The sequence below is a fragment of the Molothrus ater genome, chromosome 4, assembly GCF_012460135.2.
Source record: "Molothrus ater isolate BHLD 08-10-18 breed brown headed cowbird chromosome 4, BPBGC_Mater_1.1, whole genome shotgun sequence".
NCBI classification, from domain to species: domain Eukaryota; kingdom Metazoa; phylum Chordata; class Aves; order Passeriformes; family Icteridae; genus Molothrus; species Molothrus ater.
The window spans coordinates 43,181,898-43,204,895 of NC_050481.2; the positions used below are offsets into that span (position 1 = coordinate 43,181,898).

Sequence of the window (22,998 nt, forward strand, 5' to 3'; positions counted from 1 at the left end):
CGAGCGCCGCGACCCGAGCGGCGGAAGGGCGGGGCGGAGGGGGGGGAGCGGCGGCGCGGCCGGCGATTGGCCAGAGGGAAGGGGGGAAAGGCCGCGGCGCGCGGCGATGATGTAATGGCTTTGTGCGCGCGGCGGCGGCGCCGGGGGCAGCAGCGCTTCCTGCGGCTCGCGGGGGCCGCGCGGGGCCTCCCAGACCCGCCGCGGCCCGGCCGGAGCGCGAGCGGTGAGCGGGGGCGGCGCCGCGGGCACCGGGCGGGGACACCGGCACCGGAGCGGAGCCCTGCGGGACCCCCGGGCTCTGCAGCCCCTCCGGGCGCTCCCGGGGCCTTTCACGCGCGCGGGAACCCGGCCGGCCGTGTGTCGGTCTCCGCGCGCCGCTCGCTGGGTTAGCGCGGCCCTTGGGAGCCGGGGGAGCTGCTTCCGCCTCGGGAAGCCGCCCGCGGCACCCCGCGTTGGGCGTGACTCTGTTCTGCCGCTCCGTTCCCTGCTGCACGCAGCCCAGGGATCCGCAGGAACGCGCCCTGCCGAGCCGCGGGGCAGGAGCGCCCGGGGAGCCGGGTGTCTCCGGTATCCGTGTCACTAGTGTGCCTTGCCGCCCTTGTGCGGGAAACAGTCGCTAACGAAACTGCAGGGGTTTAGTTTCTGATGGTAATCTGAGTTCGCGGAGCCGAAATTCCTGTGCTTTTGGTGGCTATGTTGTCCTGCTTTTGTGAAACTACGAGGATAAAGCGTGGATGTCGTGCTAAAGCCTTTTTTTTTTTCTTCAGATAAACTGAGAGTAAAAACTTACACTTTCTTGCTTTGCTTTCTTTCTCTTTTAGGCTAAAAAAATAAACAGTTGAGGTCCTCTTTATGAAACCAATCCTCGGTCAAGTGTAACTTTTGATGTATGGTCTCTAAAGCCCCCCACTATGCCAGCAGCTACCGTAGATCATAGCCAAAGAATCTGTGAAGTTTGGGCTTGTAACTTGGATGAGGAGATGAAGAAAATTCGTCAAGTTATACGGAAGTATAACTATGTAGCTATGGTAAGTGGGTGCTCGATGTGTGTCTAGCAAGTTACTGTAAAAATCGTGACTTCAGCTGAGGTCAGTAAACTTGCTCATCCTTTTAAATTGAAAGCATAAGGAAGTCTTAATGTTGAATTAGAGCTGCATGAACATCTGGATCCTAATCTTTTATCTTTTAAAAAGTTAGTTTTACGCACAGTACTCTTCAGCTATGATGTAGTTAGATCTATGTGGTGGGTGTGTGTTCAAGTTTAAATTCTGCTCTTGCAGGACACAGAATTTCCAGGAGTAGTTGCAAGGCCTATTGGAGAATTCAGAAGCAACGCAGACTATCAGTACCAACTCTTACGCTGCAATGTCGACTTGCTAAAAATAATTCAGCTAGGACTGACGTTTATGAATGAGCAAGGAGAATACCCTCCAGGAACTTCAACTTGGCAATTTAATTTTAAATTTAACTTAACGTAAGTATTCGATCTGTGCTGCTAAACGTATGTTTGTGACTTACTGAAAATGTATAAATACTGTAGTAACTTCATTATCTATCTGATTGTAATAATGGAATACCATAAATACTCATGTAAGGAAAACTTTTGTCAGCCAAACATGCTTTCTTCCCTCATTTCTATGTAGTCTGTCTTACTGTTGGTAATTTGGTCAAAAATGCTAAGCAGTTTAAAAAAAAATTATGGAAGGCATTTTATACTTGGCATAAGAGTTAGCTCTGTGTTTTCATGTTTAGCATTTCAGAGTGTTTCTTCCTTAACTTAGTTTAACTCCTACTACTTGTTATAGAAATCACATATTGTTTCTTTACATACTTTAAATGGAAAATACCAACACTTGAAAAAAAAAGTAAAGTGACTAAAAAGGTATGTCAAACACTGTAATTCTGATTTATTTTGTCTATTTTGTTGGTTAAAAAGCAAGCTGACTTTTACTATATTGGAGTAATACCATGAACTTTATTTCAAAATGGGATTTTTATCAGTGATAAAATTTTTTAAGCATAAACCTCACTTTTTCAGGGGGATCAAAAGCTTATCTGGTGCTCCAATTATATTTCTAGCTGGTGGTGGACGAAATTACTAGTATCTTAATTTTGATTTTTCTGAAGTAAATGTAATTGGTTAATTGGTCTGATAGATTTTCACATGTTTATTATCTACTGAATTGACTATCAGTACAAACGCTTTTCACACATTTAAGCCTTGGGGTTTTTGGCAGTTGTGTTACAAGTTGAGAACTGGACAACTTTATATACATGAGTTAAATTCACAGCCCACAAAGAAGGTCTAGAGATCAGACCTTTATTTTTTCTGCAGATGAAAAGACTTGTTTTCAAAGTAGTTGGGGTTCGCAGGAGGAAAACCTCTGCTGCCTCTCTTGATCTCTGTGCTCTTTTAAACAAGCAGTGGTGTGGATTGTCACACATCAGCTTGATCTGAGCAATGACATGCTCTATTTAGTCTTGTGTGAATTGTCTCCTGAAGGAAAAGTAAGCACAGATTTAATGTTTTGGTATCTCTGAACTTACCTGGCCATATGAATGTGGGATGAAAGTTACCCATTTTCTTAAATAGGAGACTATACTAATCCTACTAATTATGGGAGAAAAAGGAATTAATAACTTCCAGACTGTGATCTATGAAGAAGGGCCTGTGCTACACTTCATTTATTTTCTGAGCTTCAGAGGTCTACTTAATATCAAACAACTGAAACCAAAAGTAGCTTTCCATCTATAAGTGCCAGATGCTGCAGAGATAAGACAGCTTAGTAAGGCAAAATAAAGGTAGTCACCAAATTACCTTGTTACTAGTTGATGGTGAGGGTTATAGAAAAATATAAACTTGGTAAGTACTGCATGAGAAATTCATATATATATATATTCATATATATTGTTTTTTACATGGAGGACATCTTACTTATTTGTCTGTTTCTAAACATCCTTTTGGGAAGTGGCACTGTGCCAAGTGTTCTCCTCCTAAAGCAAAACAGCTGTTTGTTATTACTAGAAGGTAATTTTTTTGTGTGTGTGGTTCCAGCCAGGTCTTGTTTTAGTGTGCTTTTAAAGAGCATAAATATTTCTCTAATCATACTATGCACCTGATTAGTACAGTGCAGCAACTAGAATGAAACCCCCTTTTTGTTAAATGGTGCATTTGTTTTGGATGGGTTCTTTTATGTGCTATGGAGACAGACAGGTGTTGAGAAGCTGATGCCTCAAAGCTGGAGAACCAAAGAGCAGCTGTGTGGGAGTGAGGAACAAAGTTGTATCACATCTTGAGGTTGTGTGTCTATGTTCTAAAGAATGATGACTTGCTCTTAGGAATAATGAATACAAGTCTATGACTGAATCTAATAGTCAAGTTTGATATATTGGTTGTCTTGTCTAGGTTTTCTTGTGTTTTTGTTTTGATTGTTTTTTATTAAAATTTGAAACTGTACCCTGAAGGAACTTTGTGGAATAGTATGTTGTGGACAGTAAAATGAATTTTATTCTCTAGGTACTTACATGCTTACTTTTTTTTTTTCTTCATTTAACCATTCCATGTTTTTGTAATGATGATACAGATAAAACTTAAGGGAGAAATAAGCTCCAAAACATGAATTTCAGCATGAAATTCTTAACATATTGCAAAAAAAAAAAAGGTGGTGTAAGAGAGAATAAACACAGAGGTAGGAGGGGGTCAAAAAAAAGTAGAGGAATTTTTATTTCATCCTCTTAAATTTTAGGTCCAAAATAGGCTTTTAAAGTTAAAACAGATTGTTTAGAAAGAAAGAGTTTAGACAGAAAAAGTTAGGATCTCTGAATTCTAAGGTTTTGCTAAATTGAGTAAGTACTCCATTTCCAGTTTTACTGAAAGAAAAGTTCTTATGAACAGATGTCTAAACATTTACATAAGCTTAAATCACAAAAAACTTCTGAGAAATATTTTCTACAGAACTAATTCAGTACTGGGATCTGGATTGTATTTCTCATATTTCTGCAATGTAATGTGTTACTGCTTCAACTGTTACATTTAATTTGTCACAATTCAAGTGATTTATACTGATATTTTACCAGATAAGTTCTACAGATGCACTTTCATCTATAGACTTGCAAAAGGGTTGTTATAGGTAACCACCTATAAAAGGAAAAGGAGCAGGAACTAATTTTTTTATGAAGATGGTAAGAATGGAGGTGCTGGGAATGGTACAATGATAATGAAGGTTAAAAAAAAGTGACAATGAAAGTTTAAAAAAAAACTTTGAAAAATGGTTGGTTTTGTAATTAACCTAGAAGAAAGTTGAATTGTTCCTAGTCTGTGGAATGAATAGCACAAAAGAAATGTTACCTCATTGAGGCTCGTAGGTTTTGGAAATTTACTTTTCCTCTCTGTTTTTAGAGAAGATATGTATGCTCAGGACTCTATCGAGCTGTTGACGACATCTGGTATCCAGTTTAAAAAGCACGAAGAAGAAGGAATTGAGACACAGTACTTTGCAGAACTGCTCATGACATCAGGAGTTGTACTGTGCGAAGGAGTCAAGTGGCTTTCCTTTCATAGGTAAATTCTGCATGTTAAGTGTTTGAGGTTCCAACATCTGATGGGTGTTTGAGTTCTAGAACTTGGATTTCACATCCCTTGAGTTTAAATGCTGTGTATGTAGGCCATATCTTGGTCGGTAAGACTGAGGAAATATTTCTGCTGTAATACCTGTAACACCATTTTGTATAGGAAGAATAGAGGGGTATTGGTGTTGAAGAATACAGGGGTTGTACTGGTGTTTTTAGCTTGGGTGTTTGTGCAGTAACCAGAAAACCGTGAAGCTGAAAAACACGAAACTGCTAAACCAGCAGGTGGAGCTGTACACGTGTAAGTAATAACAGAAACGTTACTAAGAGCAAACTATTTCTGAGCAATCCTTGAGGAAATATTGTCTGTTTATAGGAGAGAATTATCAGTAAAGAGGTCTATAAAGCACTCTTAAATTTGTTGCAAATCTCCTGCTAATCTGAGCAGATGAAATTACTCAGCTTGGAAGGAGATCCTTCATCAGTTTTACACATATATTTTGCTACTTTTTCCATCATCTCTCAAGTAGAACTAGAAATCTGAATGCGAAATCTCCATGAGTCTGTCATAATACAAAAGAATTTTGAGTGTTAATAGGATTTAACACTTTAAAAACATACACAGTAGTTGTTTAGCTAACTGCATTTTGGAATTTTTGCAAGCAACAGTGTCTTTAAAGGCTTATTGCTATGTAATGCCCTTGAGTTGGTGTCTTAAATTCTGGCTTCTGAGGAAGTCAGCAAGGTAAAGCAAATGAACAAGACTGTAAGCAAACCAGTCTCAGCTAAAATATGTCTCTCTCATGTTGTGTTGATGGGTGGTATGTAAATGATGAAATTAGAATAAAAAATTCTTTGTCCATAAGTATTAATAGTTGGAAAAGAAGAAGTCACATGGAATTGGAGAAGTATTTATACAATAAACAAAGTCGAAAATAAGAATTGTTTTGGCAAGAAATGTGTAACAGTAGTAGAAGGGTGCATGTAACATTTTTGCAGAAGTCGTGGTTTTGATTTGTTTTGTACAAAGAAGTGCTAGGCTGAGTTTCCAAAGCAGAAAGGTTTAAAAAAAAAGACAAAGAAGGATCCTCTGAGCACAGTTGTCACTTCCATCTTTCACTTAACAGCTGTTTCAACTCACAATAGGACTCTAAAATAATCTTACTCTTGCTATCTTGTTTCTAGAGTAGCAGCTTGGGGAAGAATACTGTAACAAGAATGCTTTAAATTGGGTCAAAATAACTACAAAAGCCAAATTAGAGTTTTTTTCAACTTCCTAGGCACAGTATTATGGGCTCTAATGTATATATTTATGATTTACACTTGACTACAGTAATATGACTGGGATGGTTCAAGAGAAGGGGGGGGCAGGTTATGCATGTAACTCAGCAGAGGATGCCACACAGAAGCAGCTTCAGCCTCAGACTGGTGTTTTTCCAATACTGCCTGGTGACTAAGGACCTGGTATAAAGTATACCTGAGCAATTTCTACTTCAGGGATTCTTTCTAGAGCATAATTGTATTTAGTGTGTGTAATTCCTGACTAATGGGCTGGTCAAAGTGTAGTGCAAGCCATGTGCAATAATGCCATTTTTTACTGGTGCAGCTTATGAAGGGTATTTGAAATGGCTTTATTAATAGAAGTCCAGTTTCATCTGTGCTAAAATGAATTTCTGTTGTGGATTTCACTGAAAGTGTCTTTAGAAATCCTCTTAAGACAGTTGTTCAGCATATGTTTGTCAGACACTGATTATTAGAGTGTTTAAAGCTTTTGTGCTTTTTTAGACCTTGATACTATTTTGAGCACAAAACCTTGGAGTAAGTTCTGAGGAAACCAAAATTATGCAAAGCTGTAAATGAGCATGGGTCATATAAAACATGCCACCAAGAATAGTGAACAGTTGTTTCTAAATACATCTTTGATTGTGATTATGTTCTATCAGTAGAAACTTACACAGCAGGATGCTCAGTTGAAAATTTGTTCCATTTAGGCTCTCCATGCAGTAGTTCTTTGATAACTGATAAAGCTGTGCTTGGTAGTTGCTGATTCTTCTATTGCCTCTGTTACCTTAAAATGCTTAAAGTACTACTAGCTCTTAAAATTTGAGTCCCATAGTAAGTGGGAGAATTTAATTACTCCTTTCTCAGAGTATGAAGATATGGTTTTTATTTTCTAGTATTTGATTTCCTTGAACTTTTATGCAGTTTATTCGCAAGCTCTTCGCTTCTCAAATAGTTCTCTTTGTGTGCTTTTTATCTCCACATTTGATGTAGCTGCCTTGGCATCCTGACACGTTGGCAAATCTCTGGATATGAAGTTCTGTCAGATATGAGTGAAGAAATATTTGCACTGTCACCAATTCTCGTGTATTGCAACTTCATAGACAACTTCATCAAATCTTGTGTGTGTGTGTGTGTTAAAATGTATTTGAGTTAATGAGAGAGAAGGAGGAAGCCCTGAATTTGTGATTTTTTTTATCACAGTCAAGAGAGCTGTGAGTGCTTGACAGTCTAGCAAGTTAGGAAGGAGCAGCTCAAATGCTGATTTTGTGGATGTTCAACTGTCTGTGCTGCTGAAGCTTTGAGTGTCCACTTCTGTGCAGCCTCCTTTGTCTACCTTTGGAGGGTCTGTGAAAACATGCTTTTTGGAAAACAGAAGAACCAGGTGTTCTTGGGATACTGCAAAGTTCCAAGCTAATGCGTTTCAATCATCATTTGTGTCTAACTGATTTTAGTAAAATTTAATCTGTTGGCTCATTTCTGTTAGCATCATAAAGTGAACTAAAGCTTTCTCAGCTCTTGCACATTTTGATTTATTTCAGAGGTTTGGTGATTGAGTAGAATTCGTTGTTAATTGGCTATCTGAATTCTATCTTGATAGTAAGGGAAAGAAATAGAGGCATGTTTGATGTCTACTCTTGTCTTTTTGCCTAGAGCTGTCCATGTTCAGTGAAAAAAACAAAACAAATGTCTGTAAGAGTGAGTGCTTGTGTTGTATCTGCTCCACAGATTGTGGCTTGCTGTGCTAAGCAATTTCAGGTGATTATATTAGAAATGGTGCAAGGTTTTTCAGCAAGGAAGTCTGTGTGCTTCAGGGTATAAACCAACCACTAATCACTGTTACAGGATTAGAAGAAAACTTCTTTAATGAGCAGGTAATTGCATAATTGCTTATGGACTTACTTAGCCTTCTCTTAGCGTTCAGCAGTGGCCACTCAAAATTTGTTTTAGTGGATCTATCTTAGTCTTAAATTGGAGTGGCAGTTTTTATGTCTGTAAGCTTGGATCTGCTACAATCTCTAAGTGAAAAAAATGTGTAATTCTCAATCAAAATTACTATTTTTAATAGCCTGCTCCCTCTCAATATGAATAGTAAAGGAATGTTGACTTTTCTTTAAGTACTTCTTACTTTAAAGAAATTAGAAGTGTTTGAGGGCATCTGTTTTCTATTATTTTATTAATACACTTTTTTTTTTTTGAAGATAAACATTTTTTTGAAGAGGAGTAGCACAAATATGGTTTCTTTCACTTTAATATGACTTGTTACATTTGACCCTTGAGGATGATCAGTGTCAGAAATTCATTGAGTTAATAAACTGTAGACTCTGAAGGAGTAAGTCTCCGTAATCCTGAACAGTGTTTTTTGCATCTTTTTGATCAGCCTTTTTTGTTAATGTGACTTTTTCTTTTCTTCTTTAGAGGGCTCTATGCTCATATGGGCTTTCCCACCACTTCCCTCCCTCCCTCTTCAAATGATCTAATAAAATTAGACTTCCAAGCTACTGTTTTACCAAGTTTACTACAGTTTTTACTTTGTAAGAGTCAACTGAAATCCTTCTTTATCTTTGGCTCCTTTGCTCCCTGGCCAGTGGCTGTTGCTGTGGAGACTGGAGGGTGGCCAGCACAGCTTCAAAGTACCAGATGCAGTGCAGGATTTGTTCAACATAAAATTTCTGCTTAGAGCACTGGAAACTCCCATGGGAGAGCTGCAATAGTCTGTAGGTATTTTATATCTTGTATTAATGGACTTGTAGCAAACAATACATTTACCCCCAGTATGTTGAAGGTTTTTCTACCCTCTGTCTAGAAACTCATAGTATAACGATGTCAGAGATAATCTTATTATATAAAAATGGTTCAAAAAGTAAACTTATTTACATTGAGTGTGCAAGCTGAAGCTTTGAGCCTACAGATGTCACTGCTTTTTGTGGATCCTAAACATCTGCAGGATCAGTGGTATAGTGCTCTTAACTGATTTGTCTTCTCTATTGCTTATCTCACAGTTAAAGATCCTGGCCAGTATTTACCAATTCGAAAAATTCTTGGTTTTGAGTATGACCCTCGTGTAATCAGGAATGAACACAAAGTCTTAAAATGGAAATTTGGAGTCTGTGGTGGCCACCTGATCACTTGAATAGTCCCTCACCCTACACTAAAGTTCCTTAAATAGCAAAACTGATAAAGCCTTCAGTAGAGGCAGCCCTGTGGTGTGTTTTCATCTTCTTTGTTAGTACAGGCATATTTTAAATTCTATATCAGTAAAATCTAGGAACTGATCTGGTTCAATGCAAACATGGAAGAGAAAGAAATCACTCTTCCATTTAGTTTCGTGCATAGCAGTCCTGCAAGTATAAGAGATCAGAACAGGTGAGTTTCATGGTCAGGTCATCAATAATCTGGTTTGTAATTGCTGCCCTCCTAAAAAAAGCATAACTTGTCATCACTGCTTTTTGTTATGGAGTTCAGGCTTGCTTTAATACCTGATATCTGTCTTTCCTGTACTTAACCCTCTTATTTCCTCTCATAACTATTTGTAAAAGTACAAGGTTTCCCCATTACTGCCACACCTCATTCCTATGTCCTCTTCATTCAGTCACGCTATGGAGGAGGAAGCCTTCCCAAACTCTTCTCTCTACCATGTACTCACTACAATGCCACCGTTTCTTCTAACAAATAAGCACTGCTTAGTTACCTTTCTGCCTCCTGCAGACTTACATGTACACACAAAAATTTTTCCAGCTTACTCTATCATTGCCTCCAGAAAGAGTAATAGTCTACAAGCTATTAAACTTTGTAGTTGTCTGTGTGCTGATTTAATTGGAAAAGTTGAAAGACAATTCCTCTTCTTTGTTGCTGAGGGTTTGACTTGCCTCCAGGCATAAACATGCACTGGCTCTGGAAACTCATTAATCTTTTGGATTTCAAGAACTGTAGAAGTGTCTGTCTGTCTCAATTTGTAGTGAGAAACTCCAGTCTATGTGAAAGAAATCAGCTTAGGAGTCTTTATGGTAGAAGTCCTTGTTATCAGATGAAGACCCAGCAGCCCTACCTCATTTTGGGATTTAGAAAAGCTACTGTAGGCAGATCTTTTTGCATCTTCACTTGGCCTCTTTCAGACTAAATTAAAATGTTTTCTCTGGAATCTGCAATAGGGCTGTTTATATTGAAGTTTAGTTTTTTTTCATAGAAGTTAGTCTTTATTGCATTGGATTTAAGCAGAATATCCTGTCAATGTGCAGTGAAGTCCTGAAGGTTGTTTTTTTTTCCTGTCAAAGTGCAGTGAAATCTTGAAGTGAGAAAGATGCTTCTAAGTCACTTACTTATATTGTTTTTGTTATTAATTTGCAGTGGATATGACTTTGGCTATCTAATCAAAATCCTGACAAACTCCAATTTACCTGAGGAAGAGCTGGACTTCTTTGAGATACTGCGATTGTTTTTCCCTGTCATCTATGATGTAAAATATCTTATGAAGAGTTGCAAAAATCTGAAGGTAAGTAATCTGCTAATGGTTTGGAACAAATTTTGCATTTGGAGACAGAGTATGTCATGCTTAAAAATACTTTCTCTATTTTTATTCTCTGCTTTTGCTTTTATGGTGCATATTAAGCATTGTTGTCTCAAGCTTTATATATTTAATATTAAAGGTGTTGTGAGAAGCCGGCAAGAGCACAAATTAATTTTTGTAACTGCTTACCAGTTAAAAATACCATGTTGAAACTGTATTTACAGTACTTTGTTGATAGATGATAAACCCATGTTGGAATTAATTCTTCATTTCCTTAGCCATAAGAATTGATGGGTCTCATATACTCTTATTTCCTCGTTGTGCAGTCCACTAAAGAACTGCAGTCATCTAGGCTGAGGTAATTTCAAGAAGATGATGTGGAAGTGTCTTGGGAAGAGAAATGAAGTGAAGAATGTTTCAGATGGCCCAATAAGCAAAGATAAACAACAACATATGTTCAGGGACAAGATGTGACTTCTAGGAAAAAAAAATGAACTAGAAACTAGTCTATCATGTCAGGCCAGCAGGGCTAATTGGCTTACTCTATCAGGCATAAAATTTGGATACCTTATTGGACTGGAGAATAAGTGGGAACTGGAGCTAAGTGTGTGAAGGGGAAGACAGTAAGTGAAAGAAAGATACTAAAGACACTGTTAACAGCTTTCCTTGCCAAAGAGCTGTTAAGAGTCTGGACTGCTGCTGGAGTGAGCTGCATCACTCATCTGAGGTAATTGATGATTTGTTGCTTTTATGGAAAGTAATTTCATTCTCTAGGATTTCTTAATGAAAACCTGCAGTAAGAAGAGAACACATCACATCAAATCCTAACTAAGGAATGGCTTGCCAGTTCATTGTGCTGAACTGCTGATCTGTGTGCTGTTTATAGTCTTCTGTTTCTTTCTGAGATGAACTAGCAGTGTGTCACTTTGAGTTGTAGCCTAGTTTTGTGGAAATTAAATTGTGTGAATCCTTTGTTAATCAAATTAATGTTGAAAATGTAGATCACCCTTCCAGTTAGTAAGAAAAGTATACTTACCTGTGTTCAAATACAAATGTTACTGGTATAATCATCTAGGCAAATGGCAGTGTATTAGGGACCATCTTAGAAACACTTCTTCTCCAAAGAGGCCAGGACTAAAATTTAAATGCTCCTAAATTTCAGGAGTCTTAAATGAGGGGTGGGGGGGAACCCGCCCTAAAAAGTCCTCACTTTCACACTCCCAGTGAAGCAAAGCAGAGCATCTGGTGCCTATCTGGTGACACACTTTGCAAGAACAGAATGTATATTCCAAATTTAGTGACATGTAAAAGGTGACAAATTGATGTTCCATGTCACCATTCAGAGGTGACATTCCCAGTGGGCTTGGGAAAGAGGGTATTGTAGTTTCTGGCATAATTAAGGCATAATTGTGTGTAACCTGCATTGTTTAGAGACACTAAGATTTTTTTGGAAGACAAGAAAAACCTTCACAGGTCTTATTTTGGCAAACCATAAGAACAAGGGTGATTTTTTTTTTCAGAGCTGAATATGTAGGTCAGGTTTCCTGCAGTAAATTTTGATCCACTCACCTAATCTGCAGACTGATAGTGACAGCAGGGGAAGGGAAATGACTATCTTACCTCTCCAAATTTACCAGTGATGAAATGATGGTGGACTTGAACCGTATTGAGAGAAGTTACCTGAAACAAATTACTAAACATTTAGTGTTGTAACTCTAAAAATGCATGTGCTGTCTCCTAATGTGTGTCACCTTTGATCGTTATTAAATTGCAGTGAATTGAACAGCTGTGCAGTTGTCTTTTATTGACTTGTCTAAGTTATTTTTTTGTATGTCACTGATCTGCTGTAGGTCCCCCACTCTCTGCCCCCACACACTCAAAAAAGATTCTTGGCATTGGAAAGAGAAACAGGCTTCAGAACTGGAAATCTGTTTGATGTTTTTTTTGTGGAATTAAGTACTCTGTGAATTTACAGTCTGTTATTATGACTTGGCATGCAGATTGAGAGTTGACTTGAGATATTAATGTATTATAGGTTCAACTCTTGCTTACAGTCTAAAAGGCTTTTTATGTAGACAATTACAAACCTTTTGATAGTAGTGGCAATCCTAAGTAATTTAATGGTAGACCTTGTTGGAAACTTGCTTTCAATTCAGGGTTTTGTACAGAACAATAAGATCTGTGACTGTGTCGTGAAATGAGAATTTGATGTAGATTTGCTGTTGACCATGGTGGTGTGATTATGTAAATTTTTCTGTAGCCTTTTTCTTGGAAGGTTGACACTGAAAATTTGGGAAGAATTTGTCCTTCTCCAAGAGTGAAGCATACCTACCTGGAATGCAAAATTCTTACCTGAAAGAGAATCTCAATAGTCTAATAATTAATTTTCTGTTCCGGTTCCATTCAGGACAGGGTGGATTTCTGCCCCCGGATGGGGCATAGCTAGGACATGGAGGTTATTCTGTGACACCTCACATCATTTTCTGGGCATGGAGGAAGGGCTTGCTTCCAGGTCAGGGAAGTGTGGTGGAGGGAGCAATCAGGTGTTTCTGTTGGTGAGCAAGGTTTCTCTTCTTGCACACTGTAGTATTGTTGCTGTTTGTTTCATTTCTTATCTCGCTGCGGTTTTCCAGTAAATGGCTCATGTCTCAACCTGTGATCTTCACTTTTTGTGCCTCCAATTCTCCTCTTCAGTCTGCCACAGGAAAGGGCAGGGAGAGGGGTGAGTGAGTGAGTGTAGTTTGGATGGTTTTAGTGGAAATGCTTACTTGGAGAATACCATTCCTAAACTGCAGTAATCCAACCATGACAGCCTTACTTGGCACCCAGTGTGATCAGAGTGGATTGGAAATAAATTTCATCTAAGCATTTGTCCTATTAGATTCAGAGCCAAATGGTCTCAATGTTGTTTGTGTCTATTTGTGTAAGTGTGCCAATGGTCACAATGTTGTTTGCTCTGTTTGTGTGAGTGTGTTACTTAAGCCTGTATATGTTTCTATAGATGTACTATGTGCCCATGAGGGTGCTCTTTTTCACATCAGGATTGCTTTGTTGATGTATGTTGATTGAATGAACCAGAGTCATGTTTATGACATGATAACATCAAGGGCAATGAGGATCATTTGGGATGTTCAGCGCTACTCTCCTACCCTTACCTTGGACACTACCTCTGGGAGGCTATTCCTAATCATACCTAGTCTGTGGGGAGAGCAGGGGAGGATAGCTTTCCCCAGCTTTTCACTACCCTTTTCTCCTTCAGGCCTGTTAGAATAGCTTTTGAGAATTTTTAATTTCCTTTTGATGTTAAGGAAAACATGTTCTTGCTCCTGTGTCAGCTTTGTCTCAGTCTACATGGTCTACACCATGTTTTGAGTCAGTACAGTCAACACTGTGTCTAGAATCAGGACAAAGATTTTTAGGAAGGTTAATCAGATCTGTCTGAGGGAGGATAGTCATGAGTAGCATGGAATGTGGAATAAAATGGACCATTGTTGGGGAAAATTCTCTCCTCCAATGTTTTGAGAGTATCACTACAGGACCTTGATAAAGTGTCAGAATATTTGCAGAAGAATGCTGTGGCAACTCCATGAAGAATCAACTTACTGAAATGTGCTGGGCCCTGGCTACTCTTTGGACACAATCCAGTGCTAGACAGAACTCTTAGGGGAAGAGGAAGAAAGCAGATCAACAGGTGGTGTGACCACTCAAACTGCAGCCGAACTGGAAGAATAACTCATGCCAGTAACAGTCACACCTACACAGAAGAAGAAATCCAGGACTGAATCAGTTTGCATAGTGAGGGATAAGGAGGAAGTAGAGCTCTCACAAAAGGAGGAAGAGCCAGGACCAGAGATAATCACTCAATTCATATCTCTGGGTGAGCTAAGTTAAAAGATTTCAGCCACCAGTCATGAAAGCCCTGGATGAGCTGGCTGAAATGCTGAAATATCATGGCCTACAATATGAAACTGGCATCCTCATGGGGATTTGGGAAGAGGACAGAAACTCTCACCCTCTGGAGCTGACTCCTGTCAAGTGTGAGAGAAGGGTATTCTCTCATGGATGACCTATTGGTGTGCCCAAGCAGATGCAACGCATGGAAAAAGATACCTGAGATAATTAGTTGTACTGGAGATGATATGTAAGGATTCAAATAACGGGAAGTCTCCTGTAGATCCAGATAAGGTCCATTGTACACAGTCCATGTGGCAGAAGTTTGAATGGAGCACACCATTGTCATTCACCAGCTCCTTGGCATTGATGTCAATGAAAGGATGAGAAAAAACAGTCCTTCGGGTGACAGACTCCAGTAATAGGAGGATCATCTCTTTTCCTCCTTACCAACCTGCTCCTTGGTGTGGAAAGACTGTCCAGACAGATTCAAAAGACTTGAGAAAACTGGAGAGATGTCCCATGCCCCACCATTATGGACCAGAGTCTCCGCTATTGAGATATACAGAGACTCTGTGTATCCTTGACATAGATTACTGCAGGACCCAGAAGGGCATTGTTGGGCTTTTGGGATAACTACAGTGGAGACAGAGGAAATTAGACAGCTGAATAACTTGTCTCCTTTCTCAGAGGACCCTTGTGCTTTGGGACTGCTGAGGGTCAAAGAACAGCAGGTACCAATCTCTACCACAGAAATGCACTGTCAACAAAACTGCACTGACCAGGTACTCCATGACCTCCATCCATGAGATGATTCGTGAACTGGAGAGCCAGGGAGTGGTCAGCAAGATGTGTTCACCCTTTAAAAATCCTATATGGCCTATTGACAGTGGACTGTCATGGCCTGAATGAAGTCACACCACCACTATGTGTCACTATACTGGATATGCTAGAACTTCAGTATGAACTGGAGTCCCAGGCAGCAAAGTGGTACCACCACTGATATTGCTAATGCATTTTTTCCCATTCCTTTGGCAGCAGAGTGCAGGCCACAGTTTACCTTCACCTGGAGGAACATCCAGTACACCTGGGACCAACTGCCCCAGGAGTGGGAACAAAGCCCCCATCATTTGCCATGGACCGATCCAGACTGCAGTGGAAAAGGGCGAGGCTCCAGAAGACTTGCAGTACATAGATGACATTATTGTATGGGGGAACATGGCAGAGGAGGTTTTTGAGAAAGGGGAGAGAATAATCCAGATCGTCCTGAAGGCTGGTTTTGCCATAAAGCAAATTCAGGTCAAGGGATCTACCCAGGATATTCAGATTTTAGGAGGAAAATGGCAAGATGGATGTTGTTACATTCCAGTTGATGTGGTCAACAACATAGCAGCTAGATCCCCACCAACCAGCAAGAAAGGAACACAGGCTTTCCTAGGTGTTGTGGGTTTTTGTTTTTGGAGGATGCATATCTCAGATTACAATCAAATTATTGGTCCTATATATCAAGTGACCCAGGAAAAGAATGATTTAAAGTGGGGTCCTGAACAACAACAAGCTTTTGGACAAATCAGATGGGAGATTGTTCATCCAGTAGCCCTTGGGCCAGTCTGGTGGCAAGATGTGAAATATGTGCTCTTCATGGCTGCTGGGGAGAATGGCCTTCCTGGAGCCTCTCTCAGAGGCTTCCTGGAGAGACTTGAGGCTGACCTCTGGGTTCTGGAGTTGGGGGTGCAAAGGATATGGGGCCTGCTATGCCCCAGTTGAAGGTATTGAAGGTGATTCTGGTATTTATGGAGGGATTTGAGCTGCCTCAGAAGCGATTGGCACCCAAGCACAGCTCCTTTTGGCACTCCAACTACCAGTGCTGGTCTGGGTGTTTGAAGGAAAGTCCCTTCCACACTTCATGCCACTGTTGTCACATGGAGTAAGTGGATGTGCTGATTTTAAAAATAGCCTCATGGACACCTGGGCCAGAGAGCATGGTATGAAGTGCGTGTATCATACTCCCTGTCATGCACCAGCCTCTGGGAAAATTAGATGGTACAATGGACTGTTAAAAACATTGAAAGGAATCAGTGGAGAACTTTCTAACAGTGGGCTCTACATTAAGCAGAGGCCATCTCCTTACTGTTAATGCCAGTTAACACCTCCGTTAGAAGTTCCACCAACTGAGTTGGCCTTGCCCAATCAAAGCCTCCACATACAGAAGGGAATAAATCCCCATTGTGCATATGAGCAACATGTTAGGGAAGACAGTTTGGATTAGTCCTGCCTCAAGCAAAGGCAAACCCATTTGTGAGATTGTTTTTACTCAAGGACCTGGGTACACATTCGCCACAAAGGGGTGGGGAAATGGTAATGTGTACTTCAAGGGGATTTGATTTTTTGGTAAGAACAGTTTGTAATGTTGAATTGTATAATACTGGTTGCTGAATGCCACTGCCTCTGGATGCCATAACTACTGTGGCCAGCAAGTATGGACTGGTCCATGTAATACCACTCATGAGCTCCTGATGCAGCTTGCAATGAGCTGGCAGCACACCAGCCCTCCTTCCCTGGAAGGCATCTAGGATAAATAAAACCTACAGTAATGGACTAAATTAACAGACCTCTCAGAGGGAACTGTACTTGTGTGTGTGAATATATGTATGTTGTTGGATGTTACAAGATTTGGACATGACATAGAATAAGAAATGGATAATGTCCTGGTTCCAGCCAGGACAGGGTGAATTTTTGCAGTAGCCAGGATGGGTTATGGAGGTTGTTAACATGGAGGTTATTCTTTGACATCTCACATAATTTTCTGGGCATGGGGGAAGGGCTCACTTCTGGGTCAGGGTAGTGTGGTAGAGGCAGTGATCAGGTATTGTTAGGTATTTTTCTGCTGCTAAGACAGACAAAAACTAGCAATAGCAGTACTAGGTTTTCTTATTAGTTTGTAGGTATTATTTGGGAATGTTATTATTGAAGCTTTCATCTTTATAAACAAAAAACAGGACCCAAACACGTTGCCATAAAATTCACAGGAATTTTCATAATGTTTGATCTGATTTTCAATTTGGACTCCTTTGTAGCTTCATGAGTTTTAATTTTGACTGCCTCTTATTGCTTCGCTTCCTGCATGTGAAACAGGTTAAGAGTGCACGGGAAGGTGAACTCCAGGCATTCTATATATAAAAGCATTGTCTCTGTGCAACATTTTTGCCTTTCTATGCTTATGGCACCACTAAAGGTTCTTTTTTTTTTTTTTCTTTTTAGTCTTTCTAGATCTTTAAGAATGTGCATGGGCCTAAGTCTTGCCAGTAGCTTTATAGCTTACTGAATTAAAAAAAGTCTTTGTACAATCAAAAGTCTTTGTACAAGTGCTCACAGCATTAAAAGATTGCAGTTACAGTATTACATGTCTGTCCTTCAGCTGATCAGTGTTATCTATGTAAAACTAAACCAAATTTTGACAGCTTTGCTCTCACACGTAGAAGCTATTACTGTTTTGGAGAGGACACTAAAATGATTATTTAGTCACTTTGCAGTTAAGGGGATAATTTTTCACATAAGCTTATTGAAAAGAAAATTTACTTCAAAACTGGAGAAGTTTTACCTTTTAGAGAAGATAGATTTGCAGTTTTGGTGTGTTCTCTACAGGCTTGTAGTCTGTCCTTTTAAAGCATTGTATCAACAGTCACCTTAAAGGAATTGTTAAGTAATGACATCTGGTTACTGGAGAAGCTGGAACATAAGGAGTACTAGTTTTGTTGGTTGCAAATACTACTTCATTTAGTCAATACTGGCAGAGAATATTAATACTGTTTGATAGGGAAACTTTGATTCTTCTTGTATGCATTTATCTAGTATAATGTCTGTCTCAGCTACTGTGCAGATATTAAAATATGCCTGAGGTTGTATGGCCTGTGTAACAGATTTTCCCAAATATAGCTGTTCCGTGTTCTAATTTAACTTTTCAGCATTTAACAAAAATGTTTTGTTTTCCAGGGTGGGTTACAAGAAGTGGCTGAGCAGTTAGAGCTGGAAAGGATAGGACCACAGCATCAGGCAGGATCCGATTCTTTACTCACAGGAATGGCCTTTTTCAAAATGAGAGAAGTAGGTGGACATACTGTTTTTATTTCCATGATAGTAATGTGTTGTGATAGTCACACAGCATTGCTGATTCTAATAAGTCTGTGGTATTTTAAGGAGGTCTCTGAAGGTCTTCAGGGGTCAATCCTTTCTTGACAAAAATGAGACCACCTGTATTTTGCCCTGAGTAAGTGTGAACCAGCCTTACTGACTCTTTGCTTTGCTGCTGTGAGTGAATATTTCTTCCCAATTCCAGCCTAGGCCTGACTTCTGGATTTTTTCTGAAGTTTTGTTTTGGGGTATTTTTTCCTCACCTGTTTTGCAGGGTGCCGTTTTTTAGGTGACTGCTGTAGGGATTTATGAACTGCTGAAGCCAGACTCCTTTTTGGGTGACTGTACTCAAGTCAAATTTTTTTTTTTAGAGCTTTTGCTCAGTGTAACATCCAGCTGGTGTGTACTGCTGCTTGTGGCAGGCTGAGAGGTGGGGAAGGAGTGTTGATGAACCACTTCTAGCTAAACTTTCAGCCTAGAGGTATATTAAATAATGACTTCCAGTCTGCTTTGGAGAATTTCCATGGATTTCCTTTTCCCTGCCATTGAGTGAAGCTCAGTTTAACTAAGGTTCTAAAGGTCAGTAGTTAATTCAAGGTTACAGCAAAGACAGTCAGGTCTTACAGGCTTCACATTTCCTTGCTACTTGTCTGCATAGAACAGGAAAACATTAGGATGTTTTGCATTAGCAGAACAATGAAATGTTGAACAGGCCTCTTCTGGAAAGCAGTTGCACTGAACAAATGCCAGTGCATCAGAACGTGGCATTCTTCCAGCAATTCAGTGTCATTTACCATGTCAAAACAGATGGCAATATCAAACCTCATCATTTAATCATGTTAAGTACTATATGCTGAAGTCTACCTTCTGGAATCCAACCTTCTGTATGAAGGAGAAAATGACCACGAGATTGTGACAAATATTAGTGACACAGCAGCTGAATAATAAAGAATGATGGTTTGGGCTGGTTTGCTCATCCTAGCACTCTGTTCTGCTTCTGCTGGAACTGTTGCAGTTGTCAGGCAGGTCATGGGCTGCAGATGCAATAAAAAGGAATATGTTTCTGGTATGATCCAGGCCAGTGCAGCTACCTGCTGTCTGCCTAATATTGTGAAACCTCACTCTTGAAGATCCAAAGCAAATGAAGGGAAGCATATAATAATCATGCTTAAGATACAGCCTTTCAAGATAGTTTTCTAGAGTAAAGGTCCAAACCCATGATAGTTTCTTTAATGAGATGCAGTTTGTGTTAATGGCAAACTAGGTGGTTGAATTTATTTACTATAAGCTTTTACCAGAAGTAGAAATCTCTGAGGGTTTTTTAGTGCAACACACTTGCTTAATTAAGCCAACAGACATGGACTGATAATGAATTCAGTACTTAAATACTCTTTGCAAATAAAGCATTTCTGAATAAGAACACAGTACTAAGCATAGAGAAATAAATTTAATGTAGATTTTTAAAGCTTTTTATCAGAGTTCAGTGTTTCTGAGTAAAAAGACTTCACTTTATAGTGCTTTTTGAGGCACAGAATTTTGTCACTAATTGCTGTGACAGAGATACAGCTTGCTTGCTGGGTCTTGGAATGCCAGCCAAAAAAATTACTGATCCTTTTCTTTCCATCAGGAATACTTAAATAATGGTACTACAAGAGTAGAGTTGTTACTTTAGGCTCTTCCTACCTGTTTTATTTCATTAGGAACTGCTGGGGCTGCAAAACTTAATTACAGTCTCTGATTCCTACAGTACAGAATTTTCAATCCTGACTGTGCTGCTAAAAGCAAAGCTTGAAGGGAGAAGTTTTGACCTATGTGGTATATACAGGTCTGCATGTTTAGATTGTGTATTGCATCCATTCTGTCCCTGCATATTTCTGCCTGTCTTAGATTTCTGGTATTGATGATGACTCAGAATGGGAACCACTGGAGTGTCCAGGATTGCTGGGAAGGTTTTAGGGTGAAAAATGTTCGTGTATGTGTGTCTTATTATTTTGATAAGATAACAGAGTATCAGAATATCATGGGCTTTATTTTGTCTTCCACTGAAAGGTTCCATTTGTAATTTAGACTTGTACCAAGACTGCATTTACATATTACAACATTTTGCTCTTCCTCATTAAATTAAGTCTTCCTCTGTGAGGAGCTGAAAATGCATCTTTCTGCATTTCTCTAAACTCTGGTTTTGTGCTTATCTTCCCCACCCTCAAACCTATATAATACAAATCAGCACATCTCTATTCCAAGACAGAGTATGATGAAAACTCCACACTGAGGGGAGGTAAGGGAATGGGCACTGATGATGGATGCTAAGCATATGCTTGTTGTAAGAAGCACCACAGAAATCAGATGGAGAAATGTCTTTGTTGCTCTTGCAGATAGATGAGTGATGACTAATAATACAAAATTGTGAAAACATTGCATTTGGCCATTTAATTGGGAGAGGTGCACAGGAAGATTGATTGTATTTCTTGACAGATTTAAATAATTGTGTCATATAGCACATTGTGATAATGTGTTGAGATTAAGTGTCTTATTATACTAATTATATCATCTTTCGCACCTTGGGATTTGATATTTAAAAAGAAAGTAATTTTAAAGCCTTTCTACAGTTCTTTTGAAACGGAACCTTTTCTTTTGCAGTAATTCATGTCTCTTCACTTTTTAGATGTTCTTTGAAGATCACATTGACGATGCCAAATATTGTGGCCACTTATATGGTCTTGGTTCGGGGTCATCTTATGTACAGAATGGCACAGGAAACGCTTATGAAGAAGAAGCCAACAAACAGTCATGACATGAAATGAAAGGCCGTCTTTTTGACTTCCACATGCTTGTATATAGGTTTTATCTCTGGTTGAACCCCTTGGACAATTAAGGCTTTTTTCCCCCCTTTCTCAGCACACTTTCTTTTCTGCCTTTCTATGTACTAAACTTGACTGTTCCTATCACAGATTTTGATCTTAATATTGATACGTAAAATTTTCTGGGTTACATTTTGGCCTCTTAACAAGCCCATTTGTAAAGAAGCATATATAGAATCAGTGTGGCAGAGAGAAGGGGAAAGTTGAATCATAATGAATATTCTGGTAAACTTGCCTACATCGTTCTTCCAGTTTTTTGTCTTTCCCCTCCCTTCTCTAAATTAATTGGCTCTGATTATAATTAACTTCCCCCTTCATGTCTGTTCTTTCCAGTATGCAGGCGTTTTAGCTATTCAAGATTGTGGACCATCAGATTTGCACTTTAGAGAGCGACTCTGACTCAGATCCTCTGTTTTATTTAAAGTTTGTTTTGTTTTTTTCTTTTGCCCTCAGCTAGAAAACAATCATCTACCAAGTTCAGCAGCTTCAAGCTGTATTTTCTTGGTATCTCAACCCACACAACGGGACTTATTTGCTGCATAATCTCTGTGTGTTCAAGCAAAACAAACTACTGAATCATAGTAATTGCTCTTACTTTACTAGTGTTTGGTCATCTCTCAACACATACTGCACATGTCGACTGCTGGTTGGCCTGCTGCTTTAAAACTGCTCTGTGATGGGGGAAAGAGGCTTGAAAAAACAGCTTTACACCCTTCAGGAGAAGAACAGCTATGACTTTAGCCTTTTTGCCATTAAGCTGAGAATTGAAGGATAATGGAAAAGTAGGAGTCTTGTAATGGCACATTTCCCTTGATTAACCTTGTGGCTTTTATCCTAGTAATGTACACCTCAGATATTTTTTATGAAGTCATATTTATTATGTACTTGATTTCATGATTTTTGTAAGTCAGTTTAGTTGAAGATGAACCCCAAAGATCTGAAAAATTCTATTTAATTGAATTATTGAATTAGAAGGACAATTAAATCATGCCTTTTTGTAGTTGTTACAAAGACAGATGTTAAAGATATTTGTTGTAAGACAACAAAATATAAATAACTTCCAGCTAATAAAGTTACCTGAGGAGTGTAATGCTAGTTTATTTTTGAGTATATCTTACAATATATTTTAGATATATTGTTTTCAAGGACCCTAAAGTATGTTCTTAACTCTGCATAGCATGTATACAGAGCAGTTGTGCAGGAAGGATTTTTGGTATTGAATAGCTAACTACTAGCCTGGAATGACGGAATGCGTGACATTGTGTGTCTGTGCGTGTGCGCGCGTACGTGTGCTTGACACGGAAATCAATGGCAGAAAAATCTCCACATGTTCGCCAATTACTCTGTTTTATCTTGTACTTAAAAGCAAAAAATCAAACACCTTTTTCTCATTGAATTATGATGATGTAACTGGGCGGTCCTTTTTAAACAAGTAATTTGCATAACAGAGGGTATTTGTTTTTAAAGCTTTTGTAAATAAAGGCCTAAGAAATGTTTTCTTACATAACAACAGACTGGTGGTTTTGTTGCAAAATTTTTCCTGCAATGTGATTATTTGGTCAGTTCAGCTCTGTTTTGTTAGGCATGATAGTTCTTTTCTACATGCTGACATAGAGAAATCTAACTCACTGCTCCCTGACTGATTTCACATTCAGAGCAGAATTGCGTTCATGGGTTTCCAGTCATTTAATTCCTACTGTCCTGAGTTGGAAGAGGGGTGATTGCAGTTTATTTCTGAGGCATCCTAATCCCATTAGT

General features: G+C 39.3%; 1 protein-coding gene across 1 annotated transcript; it reads left to right on the forward strand.

Annotated features, from left to right (window-relative positions):
• Positions 1-138: 138 nt before the first annotated feature.
• Positions 139-22,752, forward strand: CNOT7 (CCR4-NOT transcription complex subunit 7). The gene is made up of 7 exons (XM_036382242.2): positions 139-223; positions 822-1,028; positions 1,281-1,474; positions 4,400-4,561; positions 10,198-10,342; positions 18,242-18,352; positions 21,045-22,752. The coding sequence occupies exons 2-7, from the start codon at positions 912-914 to the stop codon at positions 21,171-21,173; spliced, it is 858 nt and encodes a 285-aa protein (XP_036238135.1). The 5' UTR covers positions 139-223; positions 822-911; the 3' UTR covers positions 21,174-22,752.
• The last annotated feature ends 246 nt before the right edge of the window (positions 22,753-22,998 follow it).

Coding starts and splice junctions, on each gene's coding strand:
- CNOT7 (XM_036382242.2), top strand. CDS start 912: ATGCCAGCAGCTACCGTAGATCATAGCCAAAGAATCTGTGAAGTTTGG. Junction 1,029..1,280: donor AGTATAACTATGTAGCTATG/GTAAGTGGGTGC, acceptor CTGCTCTTGCAG/GACACAGAATTTCCAGGAGT. Junction 1,475..4,399: donor AATTTTAAATTTAACTTAAC/GTAAGTATTCGA, acceptor CTCTGTTTTTAG/AGAAGATATGTATGCTCAGG.